The sequence below is a fragment of the Castanea sativa genome, chromosome 11 (assembly GCF_040712315.1).
Source record: "Castanea sativa cultivar Marrone di Chiusa Pesio chromosome 11, ASM4071231v1".
NCBI lineage: Eukaryota > Viridiplantae > Streptophyta > Magnoliopsida > Fagales > Fagaceae > Castanea > Castanea sativa.
In genome coordinates this window covers 10,833,244-10,855,229 of record NC_134023.1, presented here as the reverse complement: position 1 = coordinate 10,855,229, position 21,986 = coordinate 10,833,244, and the positions used below count along the sequence as shown (strand labels likewise).

At 32.9% G+C, this 21,986-nt stretch overlaps 1 protein-coding gene and 1 pseudogene across 1 annotated transcript; both read left to right on the top strand.

The window, feature by feature from the left end:
* The first annotated feature begins 3,767 nt into the window (after positions 1-3,767).
* Positions 3,768-5,233, top strand: LOC142616060 (uncharacterized). Its single transcript, XM_075788947.1, has 2 exons — positions 3,768-4,190; positions 4,427-5,233. Exons 1-2 carry the CDS (start codon positions 3,768-3,770, stop codon positions 5,231-5,233), a joined length of 1,230 nt encoding a protein of 409 aa, XP_075645062.1.
* A 4,609-nt stretch (positions 5,234-9,842) lies between these two features.
* On the top strand, positions 9,843-17,169 carry LOC142616059 (wall-associated receptor kinase-like 1; annotated as a pseudogene).
* Positions 17,170-21,986: the final 4,817 nt, after the last annotated feature.

The following is a 21,986-nucleotide window of genomic DNA, read 5'->3' as shown; positions in this document are numbered from 1 at the left end:
TGATTTGACAATTATGAATAGACGTAGACCGGACTGCTTTAATTACATTACATATGCCTATAAAAGGTCCAACATCTATAAATTAATTTCCATTCGAAAACACAATAATCTGACCTCCTTGTCGCCTTGGAAATATTGGGGAATATGGGTTTCAATTCCTTAGGATTCTTATGCAAGTCCCATGGTGGGTTGGTGTGATAATATTATCAGAATTGGCAGCCGCAGCAATATCATTTCCAATAGCGCAGCCCGGCTGCCCCGACAGATGTGGAAATGTGAAAATTCCATACCCATTTGGCCTAATTGAAGGTTGTTCCATAGATCCTAATTTTGTCGTGAATTGTGACAAATCGTTCTGCCAATTTCAACCAATTATTGGAAACTTAACTGTTACAAATATTTCCCTCCAAGGCCAGTTTGAAATCATGATGTACATAGCCAAGGACACTGTTATATCAGTACATGGAACGTAGGGTGGTTCCTAACGTAGGGTGCTTTTTATTGTCACTTTGTTTAAGTGTGTTTTAGCAGTTCTAGTTGAAATTAATAAGGTTGCAATGTTTGATACTTTGATTTTATTTTTTGTGTTATTAAATTTGACACAAGTTGTCAAGACATTATGGGTTGCCTTTCCTATTCTAGATGATAACTTTATATTTGCAATAGGTAGGCTTAACTACACTGTTGGTCTTTTAAGTTCGCTTTTAATCCCTTTTATTATTATGTGGTCGTTGGTTGTGACACTAACGCATACCTTCTTCATTCCCAGCAAAATAAAAATTACAGAATCGGCTGCGAGTCCGCATGTGAAACAGTGAAAGCACTAGCTAGGTACGTACATTATAAATGGGTCTTGCTCTGGTGTTGGGTGCTGCGAGCTTGATATTTCTATTGGGCTTAGAAATTTTACTATCAAATCCGAGAGTATTGATAATCACACAAAAGTACAGAGTTTCAATCCTTGTGGCTATGCGTTTATTAGCAGCAAAGGCATGTTCGATTTCTCCGTAGACTCCCTTTGCAGTCTACAGGACAAAGAAAAGATGCCGATGGTTTTAGATTGGGTGATCGGTATTGGGACTTGTGAAGATGTTCAGAACAAATCGAGCTATGTATGTGGAGGTGATAGCACATGTATCCATTCCAACACCATATCTGGGTACAATGCAAGTGCTTAGACGGCTACGATGGGACCCAGGGCCGGCCCTTCCCTTAAACGAGTTAGGCGGTCGCATAAGGCTCCCAAGCGGAATGGAGGCCCCAAAATTTTAGAAAATAAGAGGGAGTAGGGAAAAAAAAAATTTAGTTTTAGAGGAAGCACAAAAAACTGACACAGTAGAGGGAAAAAAAAATAGTTTAAGGTGAATCACAACAATCTACACAATACATCCTTTTAACCAAAAATATTAATAAATCAGACAAACCAAAAATTATCCGGATAAACTACAAATCCGGTCTAACACATTAACCACAAAACAATCACGAATCACAACAAATAAAATAATTCAAAACCCTAAAAATTTAACCTTTCTCTCTAATCTCTGCTCTCCGCCTCTCTCTCTGTCTCTCATTCTCATTCTCTCAGTCTCTGATTCCTTCAATCCCTTTCTCTCCCCTGTTCTCACTGATCTGATCTGATCTGCTCTCCGGCCCTGGCAGCAAGCTTCCTCAGTTCCTCAGTTCCTCCAGCCTTTCTGGCTTTCTCTTCGTCTTCCTCAGTTCCGTTCAGCCGTTCTTCAGCGAGCTTCCTTCAAGGGTTTTTTTTTTTTTTTTTTTTGACAAAGCTTGCTGCTGCGTTTTCTTCTTTTTGGATTTGGCTAGATAATCATAGATTTTTTATAAAGACTCCTACTGTGCCTGTGCCACTGTGCGTTTTGTTTATAAAGCATGTGCTTTTTTTACTTTTTGGGTATTGGGTGGGTTATAGATAACTCTGAATGGGTTTGTAATTTGTTTGTGTTTTTTTAATTTGTATTGGGTATTGGGTTTTTTTTTTTTTTGTGTTTTTTTTTGAGTGGGTCTTATTAATAAGTCTTGTTGTGTTAAAGTTGTGCTTAAATTTTTGTTATGGTTGTGCTTTTTTTTTTTTTTTTTTTTAATTTTAATCTTGTCTATACTACTATTTAAGGGGCTTTTCCTGTTTGGATTCCTATTTTTTTAGTTCAAAAATGCCCCTACAGTCTTATATTTAAATAGAGACAAAACTAATGGACAATCCGGTAAAAGCTCATTTTTTAGTTCAAAGATGCCCCTACAGTTTTATGTTTAAATAAAGACAAAACTAAAGAACAATCCGGTAAAAATGCAACTCCAACTCCCACTAAAATATTGCCTAAAAAATAGGACCACTCTCCTATTAATTTTTAAATTGATTTATTCACTTATAAATTAGATTTTTAAAATAAAAATCATATATGTATATAAAATAATTAAATACAGTTTTTTCCTACAAAATAAGACCACTAAAAAAGATAAAAATCATATATGTATATAAAATAATTAAATGCAGTTTTTTCCTACAAAATAAGACCACTAAAAAAGAATAGTCTCATCGCACGTGCGAAGCGTGTGTGTGTTTTTAGTTTATATATATATATATATATATATATATATATATATATATATATATATATATATATTTTAGTTAGTGGCCATATACTGAATGTGTCTTTATTTATGTAGGTTGAAATTGCTAAAAACTTGTTATTGTTCGGTCATCGATGAAATTACAACAATACTTTTTATATAAATCATGTTTTATTTCTCATTTGCTCTACACTTGAAAGTTATTTTTTATTTTAGTCTTTATAAATATATTATTTGATTAGAAATGTCTACTAGGAAATATGCATCTGGATAATGAAAACTTAAAAAAAGAAAAAAAAGAAGAAAAATTAATTGAGTCTCAAAAAGGATCAATGGATAAATTTGTTATTAGTAATAAATAAAATATAACACAAAATTTAGATGAAAATATCACAAATAAGCAAGAAATTCACCAAAAAAAGTTAGAAGATAGTGAAATGATACAATTGCAAGATAACAATGATATTCAATTTTGCAATACAACAAATCTTGATAATGAACTTCAAAATAATTTAGAAGAAAATAAAAATAATGATGAATATGTCACAAATGAACAAGTTCACCATAATGATGTTCAACTAGAAGAAAATGAAAATAATAATGACATTGAATTATATTCCTTCAAATATTTATGATCCAGGTAATTGGAAAAACATTAACACAAAATTAAGAGATTTATTAGTAGAAAAAGGTCCAATTAGAGACAATGATATAATTTTTCCTAAAGGTGATGACAATAGACATTTTTCTACTATTCTTTACACTCGAATATTATCAAATGGGGAGAAGCATGATAGAAAATGGCTAGTATATTCAAAAGAAACGAACCAAGTATTTTGTTTTTGTTTCAAGTTGTTTGAGTCTATATGTATTGGCCAACTATGTAATGAAGGAACTCGAGATTGGAAAAATATTAGTTCTAAAATTAGAAAGCATGAAACAACTAGAGAGCATATTACTAACATGAATACTTGGCTAGATTTGGAAATGAGATTGTCAAAAAATAAAACAATAGATAAAAATATCCAAGAACAAATTAACAAAGAGAAATATCATTGGAAAAAGGTTTTATTAAGAATTATTGCTATAGTAAAGAATCTTGGTAAAAATAATTTGGCATTCCGGGGGAAAAATGCAAAGATTTATGAAGAAAATATGGAAATTTTTTAATTCTAATTGAAATGATTGCAAAATTTGATCCAGTTATGCAAGAACATATTAGATGTATTCAAAATGGTGGAATCCATAAACATTATCTTGGACGTAAAATACAAAATGAATTGATACAAATGTTAGCAAATGAGATTAAATGTAAAATTATCAAAAAGATCAAAGAAGCAAAATATTTTTCAATTATAATTGATTGTACACCAGATGCAAGTCAACAAGAACAAATGTCTCTCATATTACGATGTGTTGATATTTCAACAAGTCCAATAAAAATAGCAGAACATTTTGTTGAATTTGTGAAAGTTGATGACACTACCAAAAAAGGTCTTTTTGATGAAATTATAAATGTAATAAATATTCTTGAGCTTGATATTAATGATATACGTGGACAAGGATATGATATTGGGTCTAATATGAAAGGAAAACATCAAGGGGTACAAAAAAGACTTCTTGATATAAATTCTAGAGCATTTTACACACCATGTGGTTGTCATAGTCTTAATCTTGTACTATGTGATATGGCCAATTCTTGTCCAAAAGCTATATCATTTTTTGGAGTTATACAACGCATATATACATTGTTTTCTTCTTCTACAAAAAGATGGAAAATTTTACAAGATAATGTGTCATGTTTAACTCTTAAGTCATTATCACAAACACGCTGGGAAAGTACATTGAAAGTGTAAAAGCAATAAAATTCCAAGCTCCACAAATAAGAGATGCTTTGTTACAATTAGCACAAACAAGTGAAGATCCTAAAATAAAAAGTGAAGCTGATTGTTTAGCAACATATGAAATTGAAAGCTTTGAGTTCTTATTGGGTATGACCATTTGGTATGACATATTATTTACTGTCAACTCTGTTAGTAAAAACTTACAATCAAAAGACATGCACGTTGATGTTGCTATAGATCAATTAAAAGGTCTCATTTCTTATTTTAAAGAACATAGAGAAAATGAATTTACATTTGCAATGAATTCATCTAAAAAAATTGCATTGGAAATGAAAATAGAACCTGTATTTCGTGAGAAACATAGAATTCATAGAAAGAAACAATTTGATGAAAATGTTCATAATGAGATAACATGTTCTACTGAAGAATCTTTTAGAATTGATTATTTCTTATATATAGTAGATAAAACAATTAGTTCAATTGAGAATAGATTTGAAAATTTTCAAATATATGAAGATATTTTTGGTTTTCAATTTAACTTCACAAAATTGAAGTCACTAGATAATGATAGTTTACAAAAATACTGTCGTAAACTTGAAGATTTTCTCAAACATGATAATTATTGTGATATTGATGGTTTTGATTTATTGTCAGAGTTAAAGATTTTAAAAGAAATTTTACAAATAAAATATTATACTCCAATTGACATACTAAATTATATAAAAATATTAGATTCATTTCCAAATACATGCATTGCTTATAGGATTTTACTAACAATACCTGTTACAGTAGCTACTACATAAAGAAGTTTTTCAAAATTAAAATTAATAAAATCATATTTAAGATCAACAATGTCCCAAGAAAGATTAAGTAGATTAGCTATACTATCAATTAAAAAAAAGATGTTAGAAGAACTTGAATACAAAAATTTAATTAGTCAATTTGCATCTCAAAAGGCAAGCAAAATAGATTTTAAATAAAATATATTATAATATAAAAATATTAAATAAATATTAATTTAATTAATATATAAATATAAAAAAGGCCCCATTTTTAATTCTAGCCTTAGGCCCCAAAATGTCTAGGGCTGGCCCTGATGGGAACCCATACCTCCCTCGTGGCTGCCAAGGTATTAATTATCCCATCTAGCTACTTCAATTTCTTATTTTCATGAGAGTTTACATCCTCTAATTTTGATTTATTTTTAATTAATCATTTAATTTTATTCTTCATTTTAATTCTTTAACTTCAATTATTTTCCAATAATAGTCTTCTTGCTTTTCTTGGTTCAATATGCACTTCAATACACATAAACACAACATACTCTCTTAAGCAATATAGGGCAATTATTCATTCTATTTTTTTTGAAAAACAAACATATGTACACAAGGGAGAAAGGAAAGGATTCTAACACGGTGTGATTTTATGTAAAAATCCATTTCCCTCTCTCTTGTGTGTGTTTGTTTCTAAAAAAAAAAAAAATCATCAAAATGCAGTTTTGGAAAGTAAATAATAATAATAATAATAATAGTAATCATAAACTAAGGCTGATTTTCAACGGAAACTAGATGAAACGACAAAATTGAAAACAGATTAAAATTAAAAGTTAAAAAAAAGAAAAAAATTTAAATGACTGAATTGAAAACAGGTAAAATTAGAGGGTGCAATTTATAAAATAGTGGAATTTTAAACTTCTTATGTTGCAGTGCTTTTCCATTTCATTTCAATTATATTGTTAAAGTTAGAATTCTGCTTCTTTATGTATAGACTTTACTTTTAAAGCTAGCAAATAATGAATACTGGAGAGGCAAAGTAGATCACTGTAATAGGCCTAATTCTTGTTATTTTCTTATTCTATGGTTGACACTGCTAATCAATTTTGTTTGCCATGTAAGACAAAAAAGCCAAGTCAAAAGACGCTAAATTCCAAAATTGAACAGTAAAAATTGAATTAAATCCCATATGGCTTACTCCAATGATCACCAATTATATGATTCTTACATATTTTTTACTTTGATCCTTTAGATGTCTTTGTAAAAAATCTAGAGACTTACGTTTTGAAAGTGATCAAGTATTTTCAGTAGAATTTTACATTTGGTGAGAATTTTTATAACTGGAGGTTGGTTCTGCCTGTTTTGAATTTGTTATGCATGATTGTGAGATTTCTATTAATTTTAAAAAATAAATAAAAAAATTTATCTTTCTTAAGCTTTTGGGACAAGTACCTGTGCATATTAGAGTTAGAGCATCAAGTCTCAAAGTTAGTTCATTTGGAAATTGATTTCTTTGTTAAAGTGCAAGTAACACCTTGCTATATCTAATAAGTTGGTCAAATCCAAATTATCAAATGTGGCTGGAACATGGTTGATTTGTGATGTCAATGTGCTTTTAGTAAGGTAGTAAAGTCTTACTGATGCAGGATAGCTTAGTAGTCTCAAGTTCGTACGCTGCCTTTCAAATAAAAGGTGGTGGAAATGCACTAATAATGAAGCATAAAGAGAAAATGTAGATGAAGAATTTAAGAATTAGGCCTTCAATAAATTAAAATACTTAAACTCACTTAATAGCAAGGACCTTCTCGAAACCTAAGTAATGTATCTAAAAACTTTATAATAGTCATGAAGCTTTGTAATGAGTACCTAATGGACTAGGTTGGAATCCAAGAAAGATTTTGAACAGTATAAGTTTCTTCTGGAAATTGTCAACATCACACAACAATAAAAGTGCTCATGGAGAGATCCTTTAAATTTCTGCATGAAGTTTTCGATCTTATGTATGGTAACTGTCATAACTTGTTTTTTGAAAGGTAAATGGAAAGCTTTTATTCAAATGAGAGAATAACAGTACAGCCACTATACACAGGAAGTGAACAGAGGGAATGAAAATTCATGAGAGTACATAAATCAAACAAATTAGAAAAAGAGTGGCCACTTTTTTGTGATATGTCACTGCTTTCTGTGAGCCGAAGTTAACCTTTTTTATAATGAAAAAAAATCAAGATCAAGACTATTTCATTACTTCTGAATATTAATTATAGTTCTTTTGAGTTACTTAATGATAAGCATTGCATGTACAGACATTAACAAATGTAAAGACCGCGAAATTTGCAATTGCCCAGGGCAAAGTTGCATTAACAGAATAGGGAGTTATGATTGTTCTTGCATCAAGGGGTACCATTTGGACCGAACTGCAGGAGTAGAACTCTGTGTTACCAATCAATTATCACTACAAATTAACCTCTTGATTGGTAAGTATACATATTTTATTGCACCCTCACACGTTTGGGTTAATATGCCTCTGGAATTGCAATTGATTGTGTGTGAAATGTGCTCCTCATTGTTTTTGGTACTGATTTAGTAATAGTTATTAGTTATACTTTTTTTTTGGGGGTTGGGGGGTGGTGTTACACTTCTCCATATGTTTCTGGAGAATATACTATTAGGGACGGTAGCAGATCATATTTAATTAATTACTTTTTTCTTTCAACCTGACCCGACCACAATGGTAATAATTTGAACAAGGAGGACACAAACTACTCCCTTGCCAAGGCTTTCATCCCTCATGGAACTCAGAGCCCAGGCCCCATGTTGTTCAGCCTATGCGAAAGAAACTCATCTTCTTCATATATGGTTTCAGGATCCATTGCTCACACCCCTTTGAAATTGTCTCCCATGAGGAGTACTCTTTCTACCCCTTACTGATAGACAATCATTGGTTAGTATTCTGAGTTTCAGTTTAAAATAGTATAGCTTGCCATGTTGGCCCCACAAAAAATAATTCCTGGCTCCTCCCCTTGTCGCCAGCCTTCACATTGTATGTGTTCAACCTCATAGATGTGCTCGACTTGGAAAACGTAAAATTATTGTTGTTTGCCTAACACTCTCACCATTTCTTATTGGTGCCAAGCTTCGTGATCGAATTAAGCTTTGCATGAGGCAAACTAAGAAATAGCATGCATCTAATAGAAATCACACTATGAAATTTTTTGAAAAGGATCTATTTGTTTGTTTAGACCCCCGAACACTCAGATTGTTTAACCTAATTTATTAGCAAGTAGTTACTTAGGTTTATTATGAGATCTAGGTTAAACATGAACAATCAGATCACTAAGTGTAGAAAAGTAAAGAAGACAAGCAATATGATGATCCAGGAAAACCAATGAAACCATCCAGTTTCAATGTAAAAAACCTAAGGAGGCTTTAACCAAAACAATCCACAAGGCAACAAATTCACTATATAGAATGGAAGTTTTACAATAGATTTTCCCCTAAATCTAAAGCTACCTTTTGTAATACTTACTCATGTGACCACACGTAGCTTCAAATCCACGAACTCTTCTATCTCAATTTGTTGCGCACAAACACCCCCGTTTGTGACTTTGAGATCGCATTAAAAATCTCCCACTTTGGAAATCCATGACAAAACATACATACACATGAATTGCTCAAATTCAAGAACTAACCCAACACAAGTTGTTGCCCTACTACGATTCAGTCATAATCTACTATCTACAAGTCACAACAATAAATAGTAGCATCATGAAAGAATTAACTTGTAAATTCCTGAAACACTGAAAACAAACTATAAACACGTGTGGAAAATACAGTATAAATCATAACTTGAACTTGATTTCACAAAATCAAACTAAAATAAGATATCCAATGAGAATAATCAATGTATCAATAAGCATCAAGTTTGTGAAACAAGAACAAACTAAAAAAAATAAACATAAACACAAACTAAGTCAAAAACTCAAACTCAAACTATATACATACATCTAAAAAAAAAAAAAAAAAAACTGCTCCCCCTAAGTAAAAGAGCTCACACAACTACTCTCTCTTTTTGTTACATATTGCCAAAGGCAACCGTCAATCATCTGAGGGTGGAGGTGGTGGAAAAGAACTCCTAACTCAATAAAGTCAACTCTCAAGGCAGCTACATTAGAAATAAGATCGTCCAAAAGCTGTTCATGAGCCACTTGTGTCGTCATGAAAGTCTCCATCATGATATGTTGTGACGACTACATCTCAAGTACTCTTTCAAGCATGAAATAGAGAGATGGAAAGGTTGTAAACGGACCATCAGCATCAGCAACAGCATCAACATCAACATCATCATTAGCAACAACATCAGTTATAAGATCAATAGGCACATCCTCATGGGAGGGCTCTACTCTTTTGTCTCTTTGTTGTTCCTACACTTGGTTTAGTTGGCTTCTTATGTGCATTGTGCCACTTTAGGAAAGTAGCTCTAATGGGTGCTGTGAGATGGACCAACTTAGAAGAGGGGAAACGCTCTAACTCTATAAAGCCTAAGATCTTATGGATAAAGATAGGAAAGTAGAGATGTTGTTTCCTAGCATTGTTCCTATGGACTTCAACAATGGTTTGAATGAAAAGGGAGAGAAAACATATGGAAGCACTAGTGATGAGAGCATATAGGAAGACACACCTATCAATAGGAATTGTATGCACATGAGAGATACAAAATATGTTATGACACGCGATCCTAAACATCAAATAGTTAAACTCAATTAACTCATGAGAATGGAGTCTAGGTTCAAAACCCCATGTGACAGGTCTTCCACAGAGAAAGACATGACATCATCTAATGGAGGAGACTCGATGTATGTATAGGTAGGACGCTGAACAAGAGGCACAAAAAGAGTAGTAGAAACTATTTTTTAAGTGATCTGAAACTCTTCACCTCGAATCCAAATAGTCAAGAAGTGACCACCAGATGAAGCAAAGTGAATACAGAGATTCGAATAGAATTCTCTAATCAAGGCAACAGGGGGAGACTCAACTAGAAAAGAGGTAACCAACTCCTAGACGCTAGATTTTGTTTGAAAAATGGATCCAACTCATCTAGGTTAATCTGTCTTTCACTCTAAATGGACTTGTACGTGACCAAATTTTCAAACTTTTGAGCATTTGGAAGAGTATGAAACCTAATCTGATCAAACTCCTCAACAAAGATAGAAGTGGATTTAGCTACTCTTTTGGCTTTGGTTTTGACATTGGTTTTAGCTTTCTTAGGGGCGATTTCTAACATCTAAAAATGGAGGAAACATAACAAAAACACAAAAATCAAGGGTAGACTGCATTAGAGAGACAAAACAGGATATATATGTGCAATCTTCAAAATCTATATGATGCATGATGCATTGACTCAAATGATGCATGAACTAATGCATTGAGAAGTTCAAATTCTCACAATTTTGAAAAATTGACCCAAAAATCAAGTTTTATTAAAAATCCCCAATTTATGAAGAGCATAAGCCCTAATTTTTCAAAAACACACAAATTGAGCAATTGATCACCACAACAAGTATAAAACATTTTATAAACAATCAATCAATCAACAACAATGATCAATTTTACCTAATTTTACCTAATTGAACAAAATCCTCAAATTCTCAAGAACACATGAACCCTAATTTTGAAAATTTTTACAATCCATGAAAATTTTCAAATTAAAGCAAAGGAATCATGTATATATCATGCATAGACAAAAACCCATTGATCATTTTCACTCAAAACACCCAAAATCATCAAAATCCCCAAAAAAATTTAGTTCAAAAATTTTAGAAAAAAATGACATATTAATGCATGAGTGTATGTAATTTGAATAAAAAGAAAGGGTAAAAGAGTCTTACTTGATATGAGAAAGAAAACACTTGAAGCTTTTAGCTAGAAAAGACAATTTTTTTTTTTAAGTTCTAAGATGGGATCGAGAGGAATCGAAGAAAAAGAGTGAGAAAGGACAAAACTGATCTATCAAAGCCTTAAGAATTCAAAATTTTCGAATTTCGATTGGTTGAGAGGAATTGAACAACGATCGAATGGGATATTTTAAAATTTTTGATCGATTGAGGATCAATCAAGTAGGAATCAAGCCAGAAAAAGATTTTTGGCCTAAAAACTGGACATTTTCGATCGGTCGAGAATCAGATTTGATCGATCGAACTAGTAAAAAAAAATGAAATTTTGAAAACCTTGGAAATTTTGTAGAAAATCAACTAAAAACCAATTTCTAAAATACGAAATGCACATGAATACTTCCAGAAGATTTCAAAATCATTTTGCTCTTAAATTTTCAAACTTTTCACAAAATAGAAGTAAAAATCACTCAATTTAAAAATTCTAAAATGTTTTTCTTCAAATACAACTCAAACCAAAGAAAATGTATCAAACATCACTTCATGAGTAATCAAAGATGGCCAGATTAGTCAACACACAATCATATGTACAAAATTTAGCATTGATTTGCGTGGTGTGTGCAATTATTAAGTGTACAAAGTATAGAAAAGGTTATATGTAGATAGTAATCAAACAAATTTTCTACATTATCAATTACATTGGTTTGAAAGTGACTATCACCTAAAGAGTTACATCATATAACTCTTACATCTCCTAGAAAACATGCTTGCAATAATGTAAAAGCATTTTGGCTCTTCTTGCTTTTTGCCATTTAAATTTTTTTTTTTAAGCACAATCAAAGATATCATGCATGGGCATATAGGAGATAGAAAAGAAAATACCCTTGTTACAACATTTTTTTTTTTAAAAGATAACACCTCATTTTATCTTGCTGTGCAAATGCTACACCTTACCAAGCTCAACTTTTATGATTTGCACATAGGTGTTCATCATTGGCGAGTAATAGTGATGAGATGGCTATTTATACTTTTCTCATAGGATTTTCTAGTCCTTATGATCAAAAGAATGTGACATCAAAATCAAGATCGTTTGTTCAAAGACTATAAATAACTCACACAATTAAGTACTAAATAGTACAAACTAGCAAAGTGCAAAAAGTAGCTCATCAAAGCTAAGCAATGTACACAGTCATGAAGTGCAAATTTCATTGACCAGCCTTAATTGCATACTTAGTGGTGTGCAATTCAAAACTTTTTTTTTTAAATCTTCAAAGCATCCTAATCAACCCTAGAAGGAAATGGAAAAAATAAAATCCTAAGCAAAACATTTCGTTCAAAGAATCAAGAGATTAAGCATGAGGACCGTGTCAAACAAACTCATTTATGATGAGTCTTTTGCATCCACACTTTCTTAGATACAGACCTGAAGTCAGAGTTTCTAGACACATAGGATTGTTGATCAACTCCAGTATTGGCATAGAAGTTGAGAGCCTTTTACCAATTCATAAATAAGTGGCATGGGATCTTGTGCTTTTGGCACAGACACTTTTGGTTTAGTTGCTTGCTTGCTAGCTTGCAACTTGAAGCCATTTAGGAGAGTATGCCTAGCTCTACCATAAAATTTACAAAACCACTGAGGTTTGTGTTGTTTCTTACCTACAAGATGAGTACGTTGTTTGGGTTTGGTTTCACTTAGATCTACTCTTATTCTCCTAATGGCTAGGACTTCTTCCTTATGAACCCTAACTTCTGGTTCAGGCATAGACACAGGAGGAAAAAACTTGGTGGGAGTCACCACAAAAGACAAATAGCTCTCAACATAACCTAACCCAGTCTTATAAGATGCAGATTTTTGAACACTCAGCATGTTATCAAGTTTAGAACTAGAAGTCCTATCAATTTGTTCTCTAGAAACAAGTAATTTAGTTTCTAAACTTTTAACCTTTTCAATCAAAGACATGTTCTCAATCTTAACAGCATTAATGAGTTCATTAGCATCAAACAGTTTGACCAAAAGATTTTTATTTTTATGTTCAAGTGTGTCTATCTTTTTCAACCCTAAGTAAACATTCATAACACCTTTTGTTGCAATCTTACATAGCTTGTTGTAAGTCTCTCGCAAGTCAGCATTCTCAGAGAGTTCCCCATCAGAAGGGTTCTTATCAACAATTTCAAATTCACCAACTATAGCAGTAGCAATGAAAGCTATAAAATTTCCTTCTTGATCACTATCAAACTCTTGACCAGATTCTTCATCATCACTAAGAGTAACAGCCATAGCTTTACCCATTGACCTCAAGTATGTGGGACATTCAAACCTTACATGTCCATACCCTTGACATCCAATATATTGTTGGCCTAAAAAATTGTTAGATGATTGAAAAACCTTATCTTTAGGTTTTTTTGAGAAATTATTTTTGGGTTGTTTATTCGTCTTCACATTCCTAGGATCAGCAACATTTCGATTTCTTGCCCTTCTATTATTGATTTTCAAAAAATTTCAAAAATGTTTGGCAAGGTAAGAAATCTCTATAAATGTTATTTCATCATCAAATACATCTCCATCAACATCATCTAAAGATTTCAAGCCCATAGATTTGGACTTGTTAGCCTTGGGTAGGTCAAACTCATAAGAATGAAGGGATTCTACAAGTTCATCTATAGGAATAGTGTCCACATCCTTGCTCTTAGTTATGGTAGTGACTTTGGGTCTAAATTCTTCAGTTAAGGATCTTGAGATTTTTCAAACTATCTTAGGTTCCTCATAAACTTCACCTAGATTAAAAGCAGTGCTTACTATGTTGTTCAGTTTGGCATAAAACTCATCAAAGATCTCATGTTTTGCCATTCTAATGCTCTCAAACTTAGAAGTCAACTACTGTAGTTTATTAATCTTTACGGCTTTTGTACCTTCACACACAGCTTGTAGCCTATTCCAAGTAGTGTGTGCTATCTCTACATTAGAAATCCTTTTGAATTCTAACAAAACAGTATTGAACATCGCATTCATAGCCTTACTATTAAAGTTAGCTGCTTCTTTTTGAGCATTTGACCATTGAGCCACAAGAGTGGCAGGTCTTTCCCAACCAGTTTCTACAGACATCCAAATTCTCTCATCTAGAGATTTTGGGAAGGCTTTCATCCTCACCTTCCAATAGACATAGTTATTCCCATCAAAGTGGGAAGGGATCACTAGAGAGTGACCATGTTCCATGACAATAGGGGTCAAGGATCAACTTTAGGTAAAACTACCTAATCAAGAACTAACTTACTCTGATACCACTTGTTTGTTTGTTTAGACCCCTGAACGCTTAGATTGTTTAACCTAATTTATTAACCAAGTAGTTAGTTAGGTTTATTATGAGATCTAGGTTAAACACAAACAATCATATCACTAAGTGCAGAAGAGTAAAGAAGACAAGTGATATGATAACTAAGGAAAACCAATGAAATCGTCAATTTTCAAAGTAAAAAACCTAGAGAGGATTTAACCTAAACTATCTACAAGGCAACAAATTCACTATATAGAATGGAAGTTTTACAATAGATTTTTTCCTAAATCTAAAGCTACCTCTTGTAGTACTTACTCAAGTGACCATACGTAGCTCTGAATCAACAAACTCTTCTATCTGAATTTGTTGAGCACAGACACCCTCTTTTGTGACTTTGAGATCTCACTCAAAGCTTTAGATCATCAGCAGTTGTTGATCTTGTATGCGGCAATTTATCTCCATCAGTTCTAGTGTATGGATCTTATTTCCAGGTAGATGCTTGTTGAGTTAAAGGTTACAAAACCTCACAAATCTCACAGGAGTAGTTCACAAGACTTCACGAGACTTTTGAAATGTGATTTAGGGTTTCTCTTTTATACCTAGCAGTGTTAGACTCAAACCCTAAACGCTTCGCCAACTTTCGGGCTTGATTTAAAATTTGCAAAAAACGCATCTCGATCTATCGAGTCGAACTTGTCTCTTGATCGGTCGAGCCTTGCAGTTTCTGAATTCTTTTTTCTACTGCTTGAATGTTCTTGAATCTAGACTTGAATCAACTTGAGCAATGTCTAACACTGTTCTAAGACATGAATATCTTAAATTAGACATGTTTTTGTACTTGGGTTTGCCAACTTACATAAAATTAGAACCTAAACATTTATTCCTAAATATTTCGAACAGGACCTATGACACTAAGAAATGGATTCCTCATCCATTTGAGCAGCATGCACTCATTGAAAGATGGTGTTTGTTAAAACATCGTCACCATATGGGAGTATGAGACCAACGGGTCAACCATGTCGTCATCAACATCACAGGCCTCCAACTCACTACAATCACTCCAACCTATTTCTCTTCTATTAGAGCTAGGCTCCCTGAAGAAACACTTTGGGTCTGAACACAAAAATCCTTGTTCAATGCTAGGTTTTATAGTAAATAGCTACGAAGGGAAGAAAAAAAGGAAGGGGGGGGGGAGACCAATTATTGGTTATTCATTTTGTTCAGACTCTTAGAAAAGTGGGTTTAGGTGAAAAAAGGGGAAGAAGACTTAGCTGTTAGGGTTAACAAAAGTTTGAGACAAGGAAGAAACTAAACAGGTTGTTATAAAAGTTTACGGCGAAGAAGATGACAACAACAAGCTCTAAACAGTCAATTCAAAATGTAGATGGCTGAAGGTGACTGTACTCAGAAGGTGTTGTCACAAGAGAAGTTTTTATTATTTATTTATTTATTTTTAATAATTGGAACACAATTGATCATTGCACATATGTACTAATTACTTGAAATTAAATTAAAGCAAAAAAAAAAATCGTTTTCCTTTTTTTTTTTTTTTTTTTTTTATAGAAATTAATTAGAAGTTAACACTGATTTAGACTTTAGGAAAGAGTGGAACATAATTTGGAAGAATTAGTAACTTCTATTAAAAAAAAATTAAGGTACTTCTTATCAAACTCTAGTTTACACAATCATGTTTTATATATAAAAAATATTGATATTTCATATTTTTTTTGTTTGACTTATGCAGGTCTTGGTACAAGCTTCGGAGCATTATTTCTAATAACCATTACATTGGTTTTATTCAGTGTGATAAAGAAGAGAAGTGAAACCAAGCTTAAGAAAAAGTTCTTTAAAAAGAATGGTGGTTTATTGTTACAACAACAATTATCTTCAAATGAAAACAATGTTCAAAATATAAAACTATTCAATTTGAAGGAGTTGGAAAAGGCAACAGATCATTTTAGCAAAAACAGAATAGTTGGTAAGGGTGGTGTTTTCAAAGGAAAGTTAAGTGATGGAAGAATTATTGCAATTAAAAAGTGTAACACAGTGCAAGAGGGGAATATCGAACAATTCATTAATGAGATTTTTATTCTCTCTCAAATTAACCATAGAAATGTGTTTAAGCTAATTGGGTGTTGTTTGGAGACAGAAGTTCCTTTATTGGTTTATGAATTCATTCCAAATGGGACACTCTTCCAATATCTTCGTGAAGAAAACGAAGAGTTTCCATTAACTTGGGATATGCTTTTAAGGATCTCCATAGAAATTGCAAGAGCTCTTTTCTACATACACTTAGCAGCTTCCTCACCAATTTATCATACAGACATAAAGTCCACAAATATACTCTTAGATGAAATGTACAAAGCAAAAGTAGCAGAATTCAGGACATCAAAGTCAATAGAGATTGACCAAACTCATGTCACCACCCTAGTTCATGGAACTTTTGGATACTTGGATCAAGAATACTTCCAAACAAGCCAGTTCACAAAAAAGAGTAGAAGTTTATACTTTTGAGCTCTTAACTGGAGAAAAACCTGTTTCTTCAACAAGGTCAAAAGCAAGTAAAAGTTTATCCATATATTTCCTTCATTCAATGGAGGAGAACCATCTATTTGATATTCTTGATGATCGAGTAAAGAAGGATGGTGATAAGGAAGAGGTAATCATAGTTGCTAACCTTGCAAAAAGATGTTTGCGCTTGAATGGAAGGAAACGTCCTACAATGAGGGAGGTTGCAATTGAGTTGCAGGGAATTCGAAAAACTTCTGACACTACAAAAAACGCGTTTTTTGGCCTCGTTTTTTAGCCGCGTTTTTGTAAAACGCAGCTACAGACAGGGGTTTTGAACCGCGTTTTACAAAAACGCAGCTCCAGGAAACAAGTATAGCCGCGTTTACTAAACGCGGCTATAGACCCGCACTGAAGCCGCATTCTTTGGTGCTGATGCTGCGTTTGGCAGGTAGAATTTCAGCCGCGTTTTTAGAAACGCGGCTACAGGGATTTATTTATTTATTTTTAATTTTTTCTGGAGCCGCGTTTAAAAAACGCAACTCCAGACCCGCAGAAGCTGCGTTTCATTAAACGCAGCTTCTAAATGTTGAAGCCGCGTTTGATAAAACGCAGCTCCAGACATATTGAAGCTGCGTTTAATTAAACGCAGCTTCAATATGTCTGGAGCTGCGTTTGGAAAACGCGGCTTCTGAATTTAGTATAAATATTAAAAAAAAAAAAAAAAAACCTTCCCTAAATCATATAAAAAATAACCCTAAATCAGAAACCCCTCCTCCATCTGCCCAAACCCAAACTCTCTCTCACTCACCTGCCCAAATCAGAAACCCCTCCTCCTATTATTCTCATTCTCCAACAATTTTCACATCTCACCCTTTCTCTCTCTTTGCTTTCAACTCTCCCGTACACACGCACACACACACTCACACACACACACACAGAGAAAGCCTAGCCTTCGTCTTTGGAGGTTGGCTTGCTCTTCTTCGATCTTCGATTTTCTCTCTCTCTGTCGTCGTTTTTCGTTATCTAAGGTAAGTTTGCTCCGATCCGAAGTGTTATTTTATTTTCGCTCTTGTTAGATTTAGTTTTGTTTATGGATTACGACCGTTCGATCTGATTTTGACCTCGATCGGTTTGTGTACGATTTCGAAGCTCTTCTTCGGCCTCACCGACTCCTCCTCCTCCTCTCTCGTGACCGCACGATCAAGCTCTGGAACACCCTCGGAGAATGCAAGTTCACCATCTCTGACCAAGAGGCGCACCAAGAGTGGGTCTCGTGCGTTCGTTTCAGCCCCAACACTCTCCAACCCACCATCGTTTCGGCGTCGTGGGATAAGACTGTGAAGGTATAATTTCAATTTGAGCAATTGTTTTTAATTTATATTGTGTGTTTATGTTGATTTCAGTTATTCATTAATCAATTGAAGTGAAATTTTTTAAACTTTTTTAATGTTATGATTATGAACACGAAAAAGAATCTAAACACAACAGTTATGTTCTTCTTGCTTGGATTGTGATTATAATTTTACTGGTGTTATGAGTCCTGTTTGTTGGTGTTATGAGTCCTGTTTACTGGTCTTACAAGCATGTATTTTGCTGGTGTTATGAGTCCTGTTTGTTACTTTTGTTTTAAATAAATGAAAAACCTAGCTAGCCAATCAAAGTGCCCCATGTGTTAGCTAATCACTATGGTAGCAGCAACACTATGTTAATTTTTCTCTGTGGTCTTGAACTCTTACAATCTACTTTGAATGTTTCTGGTATCGTAAAATTGAGAAAAACTTGGTTATACTAACTCTAGCCGTACAAACAATAATTTCTCTCCATGAAAACCTCTCTTGTTATAGCTTATGATATCCTTTAAATAGCGCAACAAACGGATTATGAATTGGGTTTGACACGAATAAGTTATGGCTTTTCGTGTTTCTGATTTTTGTTGATACACGTACTCTCAATCGGTCAAACTAGGTGTCAAGCTGGAATCTAACTCATCTCAATTGGTCGAACTTTCAATTGAAATTACAAAAACTTTATTTTTCTTTTTTCTTTTTTCTTGGAAGCTAATGAGTAGCAATTGGACCAATGAATTGCTTTTTCTTTTCTTTTTTCTTTTTAAATAATTATCATTCATTTTTGCTTAGCCATATTTTTTTAATATTTTCTTTTCAACTTATGTACATTCATGTTTATGATTTTTTTCCCTTTAATGAGTAGAAATTGGACCAATGAATTGCTTTTTCTTTGTGTTTTTTATAATTATTATTCATTTTTGTTGAGCAACATTGTTTTGATAATATTTGCAATGCAACTGACTTTTTATTTTATTTTTTATTTTCCATTTTTTCTTGGAAGCTAATGAGTAGCAATTGAACCAATGAAATTTTTTATTTATAATAATTATCATTCAAATTCCAACATTTACTAAAAGATGAAAACATAACATAAAAAAAATTACAAACGATGAAACTTTTGTACATATGGTGTACCTACCACCTACCTTGGTTGCTGCCTAATTGGTTGGTAGGATTTTCAGGCTTTCTTGCTTTGGAGAGGGTTGTAAAAGCATGCAAAGGCAGTTGGGTAAGGACTCTTTGTTAGGTAAAAATTAAAATTATCACAGAAAGAAATGCAATCTTCTAGTGAATTTATGAGTTATGGCCTCTAGAATGGCAAAAGGGGCACTACAGTTAAGAGAAATGGAGACCCCAGTGCTGAGCTTGGGTCTTTGTCTTAAACTTTAAAATACATCTTTAGTATAGTCAATTTCACCAAAATACTATAAATTGATAAAATTTGAACATTGTTTGCCAACCTAAAAATATGGACTCTAAAATAGTTTTAAACAATTAAGCCCAATTAATCAATTTTACATAAAACAAACAACTTGGCATTTTAAAATTTTCAAACAAAATAATTTTTCATAAAAGACCAAAAAAGAAGAAGAAAAAATCCATCAACAACTAAGTAGCAGCTGAAAGTCAGAAACGCCACACGTAACCAATATAAGAGTTGCCTCTAAACTCCAAGCCCTAACTTTGACCCTGCATCTAATAAGGGAACCATATGTTTGAACCCCTTGGTTAAATTAGGCTTTGTTACCATGACATAAACCATCAAAATTAAAAACTATAGAAGCCTATATGATCAGAAAATAGGACAGCATATGCCTTTCAATTACTCCAACAAATTTATAATTGCTATAGATTGTTGTTCTACTTTAAGTTGCTCATTTAAGTTCCATACAAATATTTGGCTTTTTTTTTTTTAACGGGCCACCCCTTAGCTTCATGCACATGGCCTAAACATAACAGATTTTAAGCAAGGAATTCTGAATCCAATTCTCTATACCTCTAGTGAGTAAATTAAAACATTTGATCAGAGCTAGAGAAGCTTTCCATATTAATAAAATATTTAAATATTCATGTGTGATTGGTGTGATTAGTTAAATAATGAAGTCTCACATTGGATACTAATAAAAAGAATTAATGGTTAGTATAACATAGTTGAGCTCAAACTCTTAGACTTAAATTTTTTGGATTAAGTTATGTCCATATATGTTATATTAACTACTCAATTAGTTGAGCTTATAATCATTGGCTGTTATATTAATGAGTCAAGAGTCTCCCCAAAGTATTTCTCTCTCCAAATTGTTGGAACGCAGGTTGATTTAAACATTTTGTGAAGAAAGTAATGAAATAAATAATCTTCCCATCTCTTTCTGTACCTTTTGTTTTTAATACAAATTGATAAGACTTTTTTACAAATAAGTATGCAATTTAACATATTAGTCATCGGGTTTCTGATCAAGAAAACAAGTATTATAAGTTGAAAAACAATCTAACCATGTGTAACCAATGCAGTAATTAGGAGCTTAACAAAGAAACTAGATTGAAACCAGTCTGCACCATAAAGCTGCACCTCAGGTTAAGAGGGGAAAATTAATTTCTAATGTTATTATACTAATGTTATGGTTGAAATGGTATGAGTAGAACCTTCATATAACAATAAAATAAAACTCTCTCCCTTAGTTGTCAAAAGCAAACTCAATCTTTCCTTTGGGTGTAAAAGCATTAAAAAGAAAACGCCTTTAGAACTTTTCTTTTTACCTTCTTTTGTGATAGAGAGAACCTTGTCTTATCTACTATTAAATGTTGAACTTAATGTAATATGTTTTATAAAATTTAATTTATTTTTTTCTCCTTCTTAAATACTTGTATAGCCTTGAAGAGTCCCAAAAAAGAACCAATCGGGAAGCACAGGCGGTTAGAAGAGAGAGAGAGTGGAGTAGGAGTCAGTGATTCTAGTGGGTTCCTGGCAAAGACCCCACCCTTACATTTATTTTCATTTTCTTATTTATTTCCAAAAAACATATCACAGACATAACTGATAAAATATCATTGATGTCAATAATAAATAAATATAGAAGGTCTTGGTTAATGGGGTCATGACCAACCTGGAAAGCAGAAGAGGCAGTCCCAAAAACAAAACCCTTTGGAAAGCTTCCTCTGGTAATATTCTCTGACAAACATATGTGGATTCTACAAACCATCACCAGTGTAACCAAAGCAATGCCTATTCTTGTCAGCCTCATAGTTGGTTCAATGAATTCTTATTACATATGAGAGAGAAAGGAAGATATTTTTTTGTGCTGAGGACTAAGACTTGTTTGGATTCACAGAAAGAAAAGAAAGAGAGCCAGAGTCAGAGAGATACAGAAGAAAAAGATGAAAGTATTGCAACTTGTATTAAGACAAGACTTTGTTGGATTGTATTTATAGGAGATAGATAGAGAGGGATTGGAAGAGACTAGAGCAGTAAGAAAAGAGAATGTCTTAGAATATATGGTCTTTCAGTAAAAGCTAAAACAATGATGGTGTTAAGTGGTGCATCATGTGGCTACACAAATGGTGAGGTGGCTGTGGTTTTTAAGTCCTGAGTTCACACGTTTTTGCACCATAATAAGCATCCATGGGATTGCTTTTCGATACCCTTTTGCTTTGCTTTCATCTATGTTCTGATCACTGATGTCATTGGTGCGTTATTAATATTATCATGTTTCTTTTTGTTATTCTAAAAAAAAAAAATATTGAAGAAATGTTTTGATGGATCTTATTC